Source organism: Sapajus apella, unplaced genomic scaffold (genome assembly GCF_009761245.1).
Source record: "Sapajus apella isolate SASKATOON/1434 unplaced genomic scaffold, GSC_monkey_1.0 scaffold10, whole genome shotgun sequence".
Classification (NCBI taxonomy): domain Eukaryota; kingdom Metazoa; phylum Chordata; class Mammalia; order Primates; family Cebidae; genus Sapajus; species Sapajus apella.
The window spans coordinates 20056614-20070592 of record NW_022436950.1 but is presented as its reverse complement, the minus strand read 5'-3'; the positions used below and the strand labels follow the sequence as shown (position 1 = coordinate 20070592).

The 13979-nt window shown below is 49.0% G+C and overlaps 1 protein-coding gene across 1 annotated transcript; it reads left to right on the top strand.

The window, feature by feature from the left end:
- Nucleotides 1-22: 22 nt before the first annotated feature.
- INHA (inhibin subunit alpha) lies at nt 23-4137 on the top strand. Its single transcript, XM_032278063.1, has 2 exons — nt 23-1078; nt 3130-4137. The coding sequence occupies exons 1-2, from the start codon at nt 814-816 to the stop codon at nt 3960-3962; spliced, it is 1098 nt and encodes a 365-aa protein (XP_032133954.1). The 5' UTR covers nt 23-813; the 3' UTR covers nt 3963-4137.
- The last annotated feature ends 9842 nt before the right edge of the window (nt 4138-13979 follow it).

The window sequence follows — 13979 nt, the reverse complement described above, 5'->3', positions numbered from 1 at the left end:
CCCTCCCACAGCTTGGGCCTCTTTCCCCTCCTCCCTCCCACCTCCAGCCGCCAGGTCCCCAGCCGCCCGCCCGCCAGGCTTGGGCCTGAGTGGCAGAGGCGCCTGCAGCTGCCAATCCCAAAAATATTCTCTGATGACACAGCTGGAGGACAAGAGCCCAGACTGGCTCCTCTGGGCTAAGTTTAGAGCAGGCGGGACCACCTGGCCCCCGCCCTAGCTCCTGTTCTAGCCCCGGCCCCAGCCCTTCCCCCAATGGCTGGCCTGCCCAGCAGCTGCTCATTGAAAGGGGCCCCAGAAGGTCTGAGAGGTGGTGCACTCTTGTCTCCTGGACAAATGACACTTTCTGGGGCTGGCCGGCTATAGCTCCCAGGCTTGATGTCACCTCTGGATGTGAGACTCTGTGTGTGTGTGTGTGTGTGTGTGTGTGTGTGTGTGTGTGTGTGTGAATAGGGGGTTGATGTCCCCTCTGGATGTGTGTGTGTGTGTTCGTGTGTATGTGTGTAGGGAGAACGGGTTGTATGTTTGCATGTGGGTCGGGTCACTTGGGGCGAAACCCTCTCCAGCCCCTCCCCCACATTCCTGGCGGGAGTGGGAGATAAGGCTCATGGCCACAGACATCTACGTCAGAGATAGGAGGTCTCAATGCCACGGGCAGGGGCAACTCGGACTGTGGGGCGTGGGAAGACTGGGTGAGAAGGGTAGAAGAGGGTGGGTGTGGGATGAGGAGGGGAAAGCAGGGAGGCCCTGGGCACACCCTGGCAGAAGGGGCACAGGGCAGGGAGTGGGTTCCCCGCTAGTAGGGCCAGGTGAGCCATGGCGCTGCCACTGCTGCTCTTCTTGCTGCTGGCCCCACAGGGTGGGCACAGCTGCGAAGGGTCAGAGCTGGCCCGGGAGCTTGTTCTGGCCAAGGTGAGGGCCCTGTTCCTGGATGCCTTGGGGCCCCCAGCGGTGACCAAGGAAGGTGGGGACCCTGCAGTCAGGCGGCTGCCCCGAAGACATGCCCTCGGGGGCTCCACACGCAGGGGCTCTGAACCAGAGAAGGAGGATGTCTCCCAGGCCATCCTTTTCCCAGCCACAGGTAACAAGGATGAGGGAACCGGCAGGGTAACTGAGAAGCTGCGAGGCACAACATGGGTTTGCAGGCCAGGTGGACCAGAGTTTGAATCCCAGCCCTGTCATTCAGTGTATTTGCAACAATAGGCCAGTTGCTAAGCCTCCCTGTGCCTCTATCTCCCCATCTATAAAATGGGCGATTACACCGACCTCTCAGGATTGAGATGCTGCACCTAGAGTGCGTGGCATGTGGGAGGCATTTGGGAGGGATGCGCCAGGAGACCAGGGGTCTCTAGAGATGGGGCTGTCTGGGCTGGCCACCTTTCTTCCTATCTCTGCCTCTGCTGCTGCTCGCTGCTCCAATCCCTATTTAGTCCCAGGTAGCTGAGACTGAGAAGCTATCAGAGATACAGGCAAAAGATTAGTTGGGAAACTTTTCTGGAAAACTTGTCTATCTCCTCTTGAGTTCCTGTCTCAACTTACGTGTGTCCCCTTGTTCCACTGACTGAAAGGATAAACCCTCTTCCGGGTGGCCTTTCTTGTCATCTGGTCCACCTTTCTCTTAGAGAGGACCCCTGCCTCCCTCACTTCACCCCCTCCACAGCACCATGGGGAAAAGGATGGCTTTGAGCTCAGGCAAAATCCCAGCCTGGCCACTTAGTCGTTGAATGTCATTTCACCTCTCTAAGCCTCAGTCTCCTTATTTGCAAAATGGACCAATTTGTGAATATATAATGGGTGCTACTCCGGGATGATTAGTATAGTCTACGAGTGTGTCAGTGTAAGGATGCTAACTGCACTTTCTTTATTTTTTTTGAGATGGAGTTTTGCTCTTGCTGCCCAAGCTGGGGTGCAATGGCGTGATCTTGGCTCACTGCAATCTCTGACTCCCGGGTTCAAGCGATTCTCCTGCCTCAGCCTCCCAAGTAGCTGGGATTATAGGCTCGTGCCACCACGCCCAGCTCATTTATTCTATTTTTAGTAGAGACAGGGTTTTGCCATATTAGCCAGGCTGGTCTTGAACTCCCAACCTCAGGTGATCCACCCACCTTGGCTGGGATTACAGGCGTGAGCCACTGTGCCTGTCCCCAACTGGACATTCGTGAAAGGACTGTCCTCTGTTCTGAGTTACTGCGTGAGCCACTGCGCCTGTCCCCAAATGGACATTCTTGAAATGATTGTCCTCTGTTCTGAGTTACAACCCTCCTCCTCCTCTTTCCCCTCCTCCTTGTTCTTCGTTTTCTTCTCCTTCCCACCCACCTTTCCCTCCTTCTTCTTGTGTTTTTTGGTGTTAACCTGTATTTTAAAAATGGAATTAAGGAATTTATCATAATTGTATGATATGCAATATTCCTGACATGCCAAAGAAAGTAACATGGCTCAGTGTGATGGCTCACAGCTATAATCCCAGCACTTTGGAAGGCGAAGGCAGGGAGATTGCTTGAGCTCAGGAGTTCGAGATCAGCCTGGGCAACATAGCAAGAGCCGTCTCTACAAAAAATAGAAAAATGAGCTGGATGTGGTGGCATACGCCTGTGGTCTCAGTTACTCGGGAGGCTGAGGTGGGAGGATTGCTTGAGCCTGGGAGGTAGAGGCTGCAGTGAGCCATGATCATGCCACTACACTCCAGCTTGGGTGACAGAACAATATTCTGTCTTAAACAACAACAAAAAGTAATATAACAACCATCTGTGTAGACACCACCCAAGGTACTGTTTCACACTATCTGGTAAGTAAGCATTGAAGTCTAACTACCATTTCTTAGTGCTGGTGAAGTGTAGAGGGTCAGGGCCTCTTACTCACTGCTGACGGGCATGTTAATTGGTAAAACCACTTCAGAGAGAAGCTGGCAGTGTCTTCTATTTTTTTAAGTTCTTTCATGAAGAAATTAAAAAATAGGAAGCCTACAGAAGCTCTCCCAAGACTCAGGAGAGTTCCCATGCCCGGGAGGGCACAGAGCAGAGTGCAGCCCATCATTAGCTCATGACTGGCAGCCATGTCCCTCCTATTGAGGAGGGGTGCCAGGTCCTGCCAATCAGTGGTGCTGCCCTCTCCCTTCTCTTCTGTCTCCTGCAGGTGCTAGCTGTGAAGACAAGTCAGCTGCTAGGGAACTGGCCCAGGAGGCTGAGGAGGGCCTCTTCACGTACACGTTCCGGCCATCCCAGCATACACGCAGTCGCCAGGTGACTTCGGCCCAGCTGTGGTTCCACACCGGGCTGGACAGGCAGAGCACAGCAGCCTCCAATAGCTCTGGGCCCCTGCTAGGCCTGCTGGCACTGTCACCGGGGGGACCCATGGCTGTGCCCATGTCTTTGGGCCATGCCCCCCCTCGTTGGGCCGTGCTGCACCTGGCCACCTCTGCTCTCTCTCTGCTGACCCAACCTGTCCTGGTGCTGCTGTTGCGCTGTCCTCTCTGTTCCTGCTCAGCCCGGCCTGAGGCCACGCCCTTCCTGGTGGCCCACACTCGGACCAGACCAGCCAGTGGAGGGGAGAGAGCCCGGCGCTCAACTCCCCCAGTGTCCTGGCCTTGGTCTCCCGCTGCCCTGCGCCTGCTGCAGAGGCCTCAGGAGGAACCAGCTGCCCACGCCAACTGCCACAGAGTAGCACTTAACATCTCCTTCCAAGAGCTGGGCTGGGAACGGTGGATCGTGTACCCTCCCAGTTTCATCTTCCACTACTGTCATGGTGGTTGTGGGCTGCACATCCCACCAAACCTGCCCCTTCTGGTACCTGGGGCTTCCCCTACCCCAGCCCAGCCCCCTTCCTTGCTGCCAGGGGCCCAGCCCTGCTGTGCTGCTCTCCCAGGGACCATGAGGCCCCTACATGTCCGGACCACCTCGGATGGGGGTTACTCTTTCAAGTATGAGACAGTGCCCAACCTTCTCACGGAACACTGTGCTTGTATCTAAGGGGGTCTTACTTCTTACCCTTGGCTGGTGGCCGCCCCACCATCGTCAGCTGGGAGGAAAGGAAGAATTGGGAAATAGATGGCTCCCACTTCTCCCTCCTTTCACTTCTTTGCCTGAGGGTTACCCTCCTCATCCCACCTCTGTCTCAATAAAGAACACAGTGCATATGACTTGGCATACATTCTCAAGCTTCTCTGTTACGGAGTTGGGCCCCCAGGAGCATGGGGTTGTGGGATCTCAAGTCACTCAGCCACACTTGACCTCGGAGACATGGAGTTCAAGAGCTGTAACTGGATGTGTATCGGTTGGGAATCTACAATGCTCGGGGATGACACAATAGTGCTCCAAGCTCCTTGGAGAGCCACCCTGGAGACAGAGCTGGACTCCTGCAAGCTGAACCAGACATATCAATCGGGTTGCCTGCCCTGCATGCCTAAGGGAAACTGCTGCACTCACGTGCCCACATCTAAGGCAGCCATAAGTCCCCTCCCCTGCCGTTCTCTGCCCCAGTTGGTGGACACTTAGCCCAAGGTCAGGTGATTTGTAGCCTGGCCAGAGATTGTGGCCTTTGGAACCCCACTGAGACCATTGTCCAGAGTCGTTCAGATCTTGAAGTCACTTGGGAATCTTGGGTGGGATATAAGGGAAAGATACACATGTTGGCAGCATCAGAAAGAAATTAACAAGGGCGAAGAGGTGGTGTTGTATTAAGGTCAGATCACTTGAAAAGACCTGAGGATTTCAGTCTGCCAAGGATCCTTCTTTGAATCTGTCACTAACTCTTGGTGTAGACTTTGTGAGGCCTCCTGCACTAGGATTCCAGTTCATGAACTCTTTGGCTCCCCTTGATGCCCCCTGTATATCTTTACATGATCCCTTAACTCAGCCAGAAGAGTGGAAAGACTGAGGCTACTGCCAGAAAACCGAAAAGCTCTTTTGTGAATTTGCACGTGCAGGGCATGGTGGAAAACAGTACTTTTCTTTTTTCATTGCATTTCCTATCCTTCCATTATGCCTGTGGACTTGGGCATTGGGAAGCCCCCCTCCTCTGGCCTCCCTCCCTGATTTTTTCACTCTTCATGTTATTCCTTGGGTCTTGTTATCCTTGTTAGCCACTGGTTCCATCCAGTCTCCAACGTGTGTGTGTGTGTGTGTGTGTGTGTGTGTGTGTGTGTGTAGGGGGAGGGCTGGGATGTTCACGTCCATCACACTGGAACTTGAGAGCACTTTCTGATATTGACTGCACAACTCCAGTGTGTATCCAACTTTTACTGGTCAAAGACTCCCTTCTACCAGCCTGGTTTGATGGGGTGGAAGGGTAAGCGCCTGCTCCTGTGAGCAGTGTGGTGGGAAAGAATCCCCTCCCCCACTGGAGCTAACTTGAATGAGCCACTGTTCCCAGAAGCACAGGAGCCCTTCAGAGCCATGTACATGCTCCTGTACACACCCCAGTCTCTGTTGACACTGAGGCCCCCAGGAAGCTGCCTCTGTTCTGGAGGTGGAAACCTGCCTGTTTACAGTCTCCAGTCTCTCCCAGGACCTTCATGTTGACCCAGCATTGGAAGCACTCTGTGCTCAGGGCTCCAGGCATCCCTATTCAGGCAGTGGGTTGGGAAGAGAGCTGCTTGGGCTCTGCCAGTGGTGGGAAGGGGAGGTTTTTTCCAAGCCCATCTATGTTCTACGTGCTCCCTACCTGGCTTTTCTGGCTGGATCCTCCCTGCCCAAACAGTGAGATCTTTCCTTGGGATCCTCAATTTTCCTACTAGGCTTCGGCTTTTCATTCGTTCTGCTGGGGGTCCCTAGAACCCTGTGTTATCCAGATGCTCCCTGTCCCAGGGATGTGGATGGGCGTTGAGGGCTGGGGGCACATTACTGAGGGGCACAGGATTCTCCACGAAGCCAGCGAGCAGATTGGTATTGCAAGTGAAAAGCATGCACATGTCTGAGACAAAATGAGAAAAACGAGTATGAGCAAGTCTTTCACAAAGCCAGTGTATTCATTTTATGAGGGCTATCTTTCATTGCTACCCATTCCCTTTCCTGCTTGTGGGTGTGTAACAGTGTTAGCTCTTTCATGATGTTACGAAGATGGTGAAGGCAGTGATTTTGTTTGTGAGCGTTTTTAACCCAACAAAATTTAAACTTGGCAATTCTACTTTAGAATCTAAGATTTTTCTTTGGAATTGTGTTGCTCTGTGAAATCTGTGAGATCCGAACATCTGACAGTCAGTGTTCCGGGCCACCTTCCAGGGTCTGTAAGACCTAGATTCCACTAATGTAGCAAATTATGAGGGATGTTCACAGCCTCTCCCTAAGAGGGGGCTGACAGTGGCTACAAACATCGAACATGGTTTTGTCTTCTATCCTCATCATGCCACCAATCCAAGAGCAGTGAATTTCAAAGATGCTACCTGTTCCCAATGCTAATCATTAGGGACTTACTGTGAATACCTTTAGTTTGGAGTCAGTTTAAACAGAGAACTCAACTCAAACTGGATTAGATCAAAAAATGTTTTAAAAACTCACCAGCACTGGCTCATTGACTCATGATAAATCCAAGGCACAGCTAGCTAAGATATGGCTCAATTCTGGGCTTAAAAGATGCTACTAGCATCCAGCTGTAGACTCTACTTCCCCTGGGTCAGCTCCATCCCAGGTCCATGGCAACTTTGGGCAACACAGACTCCCATCATTATGCAACTTGGCCCAGCAGGAGGAAGTTCCTTTACAAGAGTCCCCAAACACAGCCAGGCACCGTGACTCATACTTGTAATCCCAGCACTTTGGGGGGCCAAGGCAGGAGAGTTGTATGAGGCCAGGAATTTAAGACCAGCCTGGGCAACCAAGTGAGACCCTGTATCTATTTAAAACAATGCAAAACAAAACAAAAGTCCCAGGACGGGTCTTGATGGCCTGGTGGGACTTATTAATGTCGTGTGCTACTCCAGGAAAGGTGACTTGAGTTAATGCCTTAGCATAGGTCACTTGTCCTACCCATAGAGCCCCGAGCCTAAAGCACCAGGGCTAAAAGTGAAAAAAGGTGATGCTCCCAAAGCAGAGGACAGTTACCACAAAAAGTTGGGGTAGATGCTGAGAGGCAAGTACTGTTTGTTGTTCCTCCTAATTATCTTTCAAATCAACCCCTTTGTCTCTCCTTATGTAGACACTATTTTGCAATTCTCGATTGGGCAATTCAGCAGCCTCTTAAACCAGTTATTCCCTGCCCCTCCATCCATTCTCCACATGGCTGACACAGGATCCTTCTGATGTGATCATGTTACTTAGGGTGGCTTAAAAACTTGTCTACACAAAGTTTAACCTCCCTCATGTGGTCGGAAAGCCCTTGACAACCAACCCGAACCCCGTCCTTGCAGCCTGATCTATCCATTCCTCCTTTCCTCTCCCTGCCCAACCACAGCACCCAAACTCTGTTGGCACAAATTCCAGTTGCATTATTTTCTTCTCAAGCTCCCATGTCTTTAGCAACACCTCCTTTTTTTGCTTTTCTGTTTTGTTGTGTTTAGCTTTGTTTTGAGACAGGGTCTGTCTCTGTCACCCAGGTTGGAATGAAGTGGCATGATCTTGGCTTACTGCAGCCCTGACCTTCTGGGACTCAAGCAATCTTCCCACCTTGACTCGCGAAGCGCTGGGATTACAGGCGTGAGCGGCTGTGCCCCTGCCTCAGTGCTTTCATGAAGATCCAACTCTGATGTCATGTTTTCTGTGATCCTCCCCTTCGCTCCCAGATGGCAAAGCTGTTCACCTCTTCCTCACTACTTCCTGGCCACTTTGTTTTCTCATTTTTATTTAAAAATTTGCTTTTGATTTCATAAGTCACAAAGAGATATCTTCTCACAGTAGAGATTCAAATATTAAAGATAAAATCGAGTTCCCCTTGATCACTATTCCCAATTCCAGTCCCCTCCACAGAAGCAGGTATCCTTCCAGACACATTGCCATGAGATGACACATATGTGTGTATCTGGTAGAAAAAGTCTTTTGTCCCCCACAAATGATGTCGTGCCATGTGTATTGGGCTGCCACTATTTTACTTTATAGTCTATGAGTTTACTTTGACTTTATTTTCCAGTTGATTAACTTTTTTTCATAGCAATTATACTCCTTCCCCTGAAAGAAATAAGATTCTATTACTTAGCTTTATTATTATTTTTGTAGAGACAGATTTGTGATTTTGCCAAGGCTGGTCTTGAACTTATAGTCTCAAATAATGCTCCTTCCTTGACCTCCCAAAGTTCTAAGATTACAGGCGTGCGTCACCAAACCCAGCCAGAAATAAGATCCTTTTGTTAATTTGATTATTCATATACTGAACACTTATACGGCACTAGGTACCTTATGCATGTTATAGCTAAAAGCTCATTCAATCCTTGTAACAACCATTTGAGGTAGGCACTGATATTAAACCTATGGCACAGTAGAGGAAACTGAGGCACAGGGAGATTAAAATAACTTATCCAGAGTCACATCCCTAGCAAGTGGGGGGGGATGCCAGGATTTGGACTCCAGAAGTCTGGTATAAGAATCCATGTATCTGGCCGGGCGTGGGGACTCACACCTGTAATTCCAGAGGTTTAGGAGGCCGAGACAGGTAGATCACGAGGTCAAGAGATCAAGACCATCCTGGCCAACATGGTGAAACCCTGACTCTACTAAAAATACAAAAAAAATTAGCTGGGTGGGCGTGGTGGTGTGCGTCTGTAGTCTCAGCTACTCGGGAGGCTGAGGCAGGAGAATCACTTGAACCCAGGAGGTGGAGGTTGCAGTGAGCCAAGATAGTGCCACTGCATTCCAGCCTGGGAGAGACTGAGACTTCATCTCAAAAAAAAAAAAAAAAGAATCCATTTATCCACCACTATATCATATTACCTCTCCTCCGTTCCTCAAGCATGCTTCCTGAGGACACAAAATTATTCCTGTTGGCCAGGTGCAGTGGCTCACACCTATAATTGCAGCATTTGGGTGAGGGACTAAGGAGAGAGAGGTTTGCTTGAGCCCAGGAGTTCAAAAGCAGCCTGGGCAATATGGCAAGACTCTGTCTCTACAAAAAAATTTTAAAAATTAGCCAGGCATGACGGTGCATGCCTGTATTCCCAGCTACATGGAAGACTGAGGTGGGATGATTGCTTGAGCCAGGGATGTCGAGACTACAGTGAGCCTTATGGCACCACTGCACTCCAGCCGGATTACATTGTTGAGGTGGCAGCCATCCTGTATCACAGGTTCGAGTCTGGTGGTGACTATGATTGCACCTTTCAAAACATAGAGGCGCTCTGCCTGATATCTGCACTGGACAGCTGCCATTTGCCCAAGTTCATCCTGCATAGCGTAACCTAAAGTTGGGATGGAGTTTAGCTATTTCCTAATTAGATTAAAAAGGTGGCTTTCAGTCTCTCCACAGGAGGAGAAGGGGCTGAGGCCTGTGTGTCTATGATGCATGGGAAAAGAGGGACTGTGTTTATAACGTTCAGTTTCACAATCGTAATAAAATCCCCATAAACTTAGGTTGGCTGGTTGAATGTGCCAGCCTAATCTGGAACCGGGGGAAAGTGGCAATTCTCCATATATCCAAAAGTTTGTCTGATTATGTAGAGGCTAAAGCCTGTGTCCACTCAGTAAATAAGTTACTCTGCGTGATTCCAACTTATACCCAAAAGTAGAATGTCAATCCATATCTTACGTTACCCATCCCTTTCTTTTCTTCTGAACAGGAGTGGGAGGTCACTGGTTGGCTCACAGGAAGAAGTGGCATCAGTCTCTTGTGTCCTGCCAGCCTGTGTGACTTCATAAGAGACAGGTTTAATTAGAGGTAAGTGGCCCCAGCTGTTTATTCCCAGAAGTTTAACTGTAGTTGGGACACTAAGGAGACCTTGATGGGGTCCTTTCCACTTTGGGGAAAGTTGATCTGCTGAGGATCCTTCCTTCCAAGTGTTTAATAGAACCCAATCTCCCAGGTGGGTTGTAACCAGATTCTCTTCTTTAGCAGAGGAAGGGACTCTTTGATTTCTATATTCAAGGAGTGTGTTTTGCACTTGTCCTAAGTTGATTATATAATCTTGTAGCTTGAAAGTATCTATATCTATTAGGACATCTGTAGTTAAGAAAGGCCTTTCAGACATTATTTCAACAGGGCTGAGCTGCAGCTTTCCCTCAGGGGCCACTCAAACTGGTAACAAGCCTACAGGCAATAAAGACAGCCAGGCTTATGTTTCTTGGCATAGTTTAGGAAGAGTCCTTTTGAGAGTTTGATTGGTTCTTTCTACTTTCCCTGAAGATTGTGGCCTCCACACTGAGTGAAGGCGATACCGAATTCCTAGGGCTGAAGGTATGTTTTGGATAATTGTTGTTATGAAAGATGGGTCATTATCCCTCTGCAAGTTCTTAGGCAGCCCGAATCTAGGAATTATTTCCTTTAGTAGGAATTTAGAAACCTCAATTGCCTTTTCAGACCCCATAGGAGAAGCCTCGATTCAACCAGTAGAGGTGTCAATGAATACTAATAAATATTTAAACCTTTTCCATGGAGGCATCTGAGTGTAATCTATTTGCTGATCTTCACCAGGGTACATTCCCGTATGCTGAACAGGCCTTACTAAAGGGGGAGGTAAAGATTGGTTATTTGGGTTATTCCAGGCACGTAGTTCACAGGCCTGAGTTACCTGGTTTACTGTTGTAAGTAAGCCTTTTCCAGGGGTATGGGACACCAGGCCTAAGTTGGATGTAAGCTGGGGGAACACTTAAGGCTTTGTGTCCCATAGTATAGGGTTTACTTGGGAGGTTACTTCAACAGGTAAAGTAGATAAATCCCCTATCGCCTTTCCCCTCTTATCACAGGAAGGAGAAAGAGCAATTCCTCGTCTGCATGGTGGTTTCCAAAAGATACCACTTTTGTGGCTGTGGTGGCTCACGCCTGTAATCCCAGAACTTCGGGAGGCCAAGGCAGGCGGATCATTTAGGGTTAGGAGTTTGAGATCAGCCTGACCAACATGGTGAAACCCTGTCTCTACTAAAAGTATAAAAATTAGCCAGGCTTGGTGGCACTCACCTGTAGTACCAGCTACTTGGGAGGCCGAGGCGGGAGAATCACTTGAACCTGGGAGGCAGAGGTTGCAGTGAGCTGAGATGGTGCCACTGCACTCCAGCCTGGGTGACATGTGAGACTCTGTCTCAAACGAACAAACACGTAAAAAACCCCAAAAGATACCACTGTTTGTGGCTGAGTCGACAAATCCTTTCCCAACAAGGGGGTGGGGCATGATAAGGAAAGTATGTGAGAAAACCAAGCAGCTTAAAGGATAGGCAAAATGGTGTTTATGAGCTTGTCCATCTCTCCTCATGTCTACACAGTTTTGGGATGACAGAGGCCCATTATAACAGGCCAAAACAGAGTCAGTAGCCCCCACATCCAAAAGGAAGTTAATATTCTTACCTGCCATGTCAAGCGTTACCCAAGGCTCCTCTGGAGATATATGTAGTCGTCCGACAGGGGCTGTGGTGGAAGGTCTCGGGCCCTGTCACTCTTGGGCTTGTCTGGCTATTTCAGCCATCATTGGTTCAGATGCTGATGGCTCCCTTCGGAGTGCTGGGCAGTCCTTCTTCCAATGGCCAGTTTTCTTACATTGTGCACACTGATTTACACCAAAGGCACGGTGACTCGGACACCAAGCTTTGGGCTTCCCATCTTTCAGCTTCCTTTGTCAGGACAAGAAGCAGAGGGGCATGGCTTCGGCCAAGAGCTACACCTGTGGGAGGTCCTTCCTGCTCTTTCTGCTTCCTCTGCGTTGTCCTTGTTATTAAAAACTAAAAATGCCACATCTAAAAGCTGTTCCATAGGAGCTGGGGACCCACAGCTGCTTTTTGTAGTTTCCTATGAATATCAGAGGCAGACTGGTTATAAAATGTACTCCCAAAGGGGTTTATCCTTCCTTTGAGGCAGAATCAGTGTTAGAATATTTTCTAATTGCCTCAACCATATGGCCCTGAAACAAAGCTGGATTCTTATGTTTACCCTGAGAAACTTCCTTAACCTTTTATTTTTTTTATTATGTATGTATTTATTTTTAATTTTTATTTGAGTTCTGGGATACATGTGCAGAACGTGCAGGTTTATTACATAGGTATACATGTGCCATGGTGGTTTGCTGCACCTATCGACCTGCCATCTAGGTTTTAAGCCCTGAATGCATTAGGTATTTGTCCTAACGCTCTCCCTCCCTTCCTCACCCCACAACAGGCCCCATTGTGTGTTGTTCCCCTCTCTGTGTCCATGTGTTCTCATTAGAAACTTCTTTAACCTTTTTGTAATTAACAGGGTTTTTAAAAATACATTTCTTCATCCCTTTCAACAAACAAGTGACCATATGATCTCTCCTCCCCAAGTGCTCACCACTCCTTTGACAGTTCCATTCTGGCTTTTTTTTTTTTTTTTTTTTTTCTGAGCAGAAACTCACTCTGTTACACAGGCTGGAGTGCAATGGCACCCTCTCAGCTCACTGCAACCTCTGCCTCCTGTGTTCAAGTGATTCTCCTGCCTTAGCCTCCCAAGTAGCTGGGATTACAGGTGCCTGCCACCACGCCCAGCTAATTTTTTTGTATTTTTGTAGAGACGGGGTTTTGCCATGTTGGCCAGCCTGGTCTCCAAACTGTTGACCTTAGGTGATCTGCCTGCCTCGGCCTCTCAAAGTGCTGGGATTACAGGCATGAGCCACCGCGCCTGGCTCCATTCTGGATCTTGATCTGGAGCTACTACATCCCCTGACTGATATATATTACGGTTCAGTTTACGAGCCAGTGCCTCATCTGCATGGGTCCTGGTTGTTTCTCTTCCACTGTACAACACAGAGACAACAAAACATGCAGCTCCTGCTAAGTGAAACTATAGGTCAGAGTCAGTTTCTCAAATTCATCTAGGAATTTTCCTGGATCTTCAGAGCAATCTTGGCTCACTACAACCTCCACCTCCCGGGTTCAAGCGATTCTTCTGCTGCAGCCTCCTGAGTAGCTGGAATTACAGGCGTGCGCCACCACGCTCAGCTAATTTTTGTATTTTTAGGAGAGACGGGGTTTCACCATGTTGGCCAGCCTGGTCTCGATCTCTTGACCTCGTGATCCACCTGCCTCGGCCTCCCAAAGTGCTTGGATTATAGGTATGAGCCACCTCACCCAGCCCAGACTTCTCTTTACATAGAGCCAACTCAGACATAGAAAAGGGGACATGTCCTTTCACACAGTGCCTTCTTCCCCATTTGCCACCTCTATAAATGGACAAAGATTTCCCTTCGGAGGTTGATAAGAGGCTCCATTATGAGTAGTGCTCGCAGGGCCAAGTTCCTCAGGTGATGGTGGAATTAGAGTGGGACTAGATGGGTCAGGAGGAGGGGACCAAGGGTTCTGAATAGAACTTTCAGGTGGACTAGAGGGAGAAAGGCTGGACAAAATCTGAACCTTCAGAACTGATGGAAGGACGTTCTGCTCCACCCAGAAATGCCCCATGAACTGGGGATGGGGCTTGTATCAAAGGATCATCTAATATGTCTAGTTCTTTTTCTTTTTCTAGTTCTTTTTCTTTGCGATCCATGCTGTGGTTCCCATGAAGGAGGCAGGTGATGTTGGAAGAAAAGTTCCAAACCTTCAAGATTATATTGCCACCGGCTGAGTTCCACTCAAAAGGATAAGGGAGGTTTCCTCTCATCACACATGCATGCACCTGCTGCAGGATTTCGTCCTCACTGAGCAGCAGAAACGCTTGAACATATGGTATTTCATCCCATTTTCCCTCCTGCTTACAAAACAAATCGGGTTGAAGTATACTGTTAGAGGCCATAGTTCCAGTGGGAGGCCATTTCTCTTGTTTTTCCAAATAATACCAAGGCCAAACAGTATTACATAGAAACACCAGTTTTCTCTTCTTAAGCCCATTTAGTTGAAACTGGTCCCAGTGTTCCAGAATATATCCTAGTGGTGCATCCTTTGGGATCCAAGCTGTGGTTCCCATGAAGG

Excerpts from the sequence above, each read along its gene's own strand:
- INHA (XM_032278063.1), top strand. The coding sequence starts at position 814 with ATGGCGCTGCCACTGCTGCTCTTCTTGCTGCTGGCCCCACAGGGTGGG. Across the intron at positions 1,079-3,129 it reads CATCCTTTTCCCAGCCACAG|GTGCTAGCTGTGAAGACAAG; the intron begins GTAACAAGGATG and ends TGTCTCCTGCAG.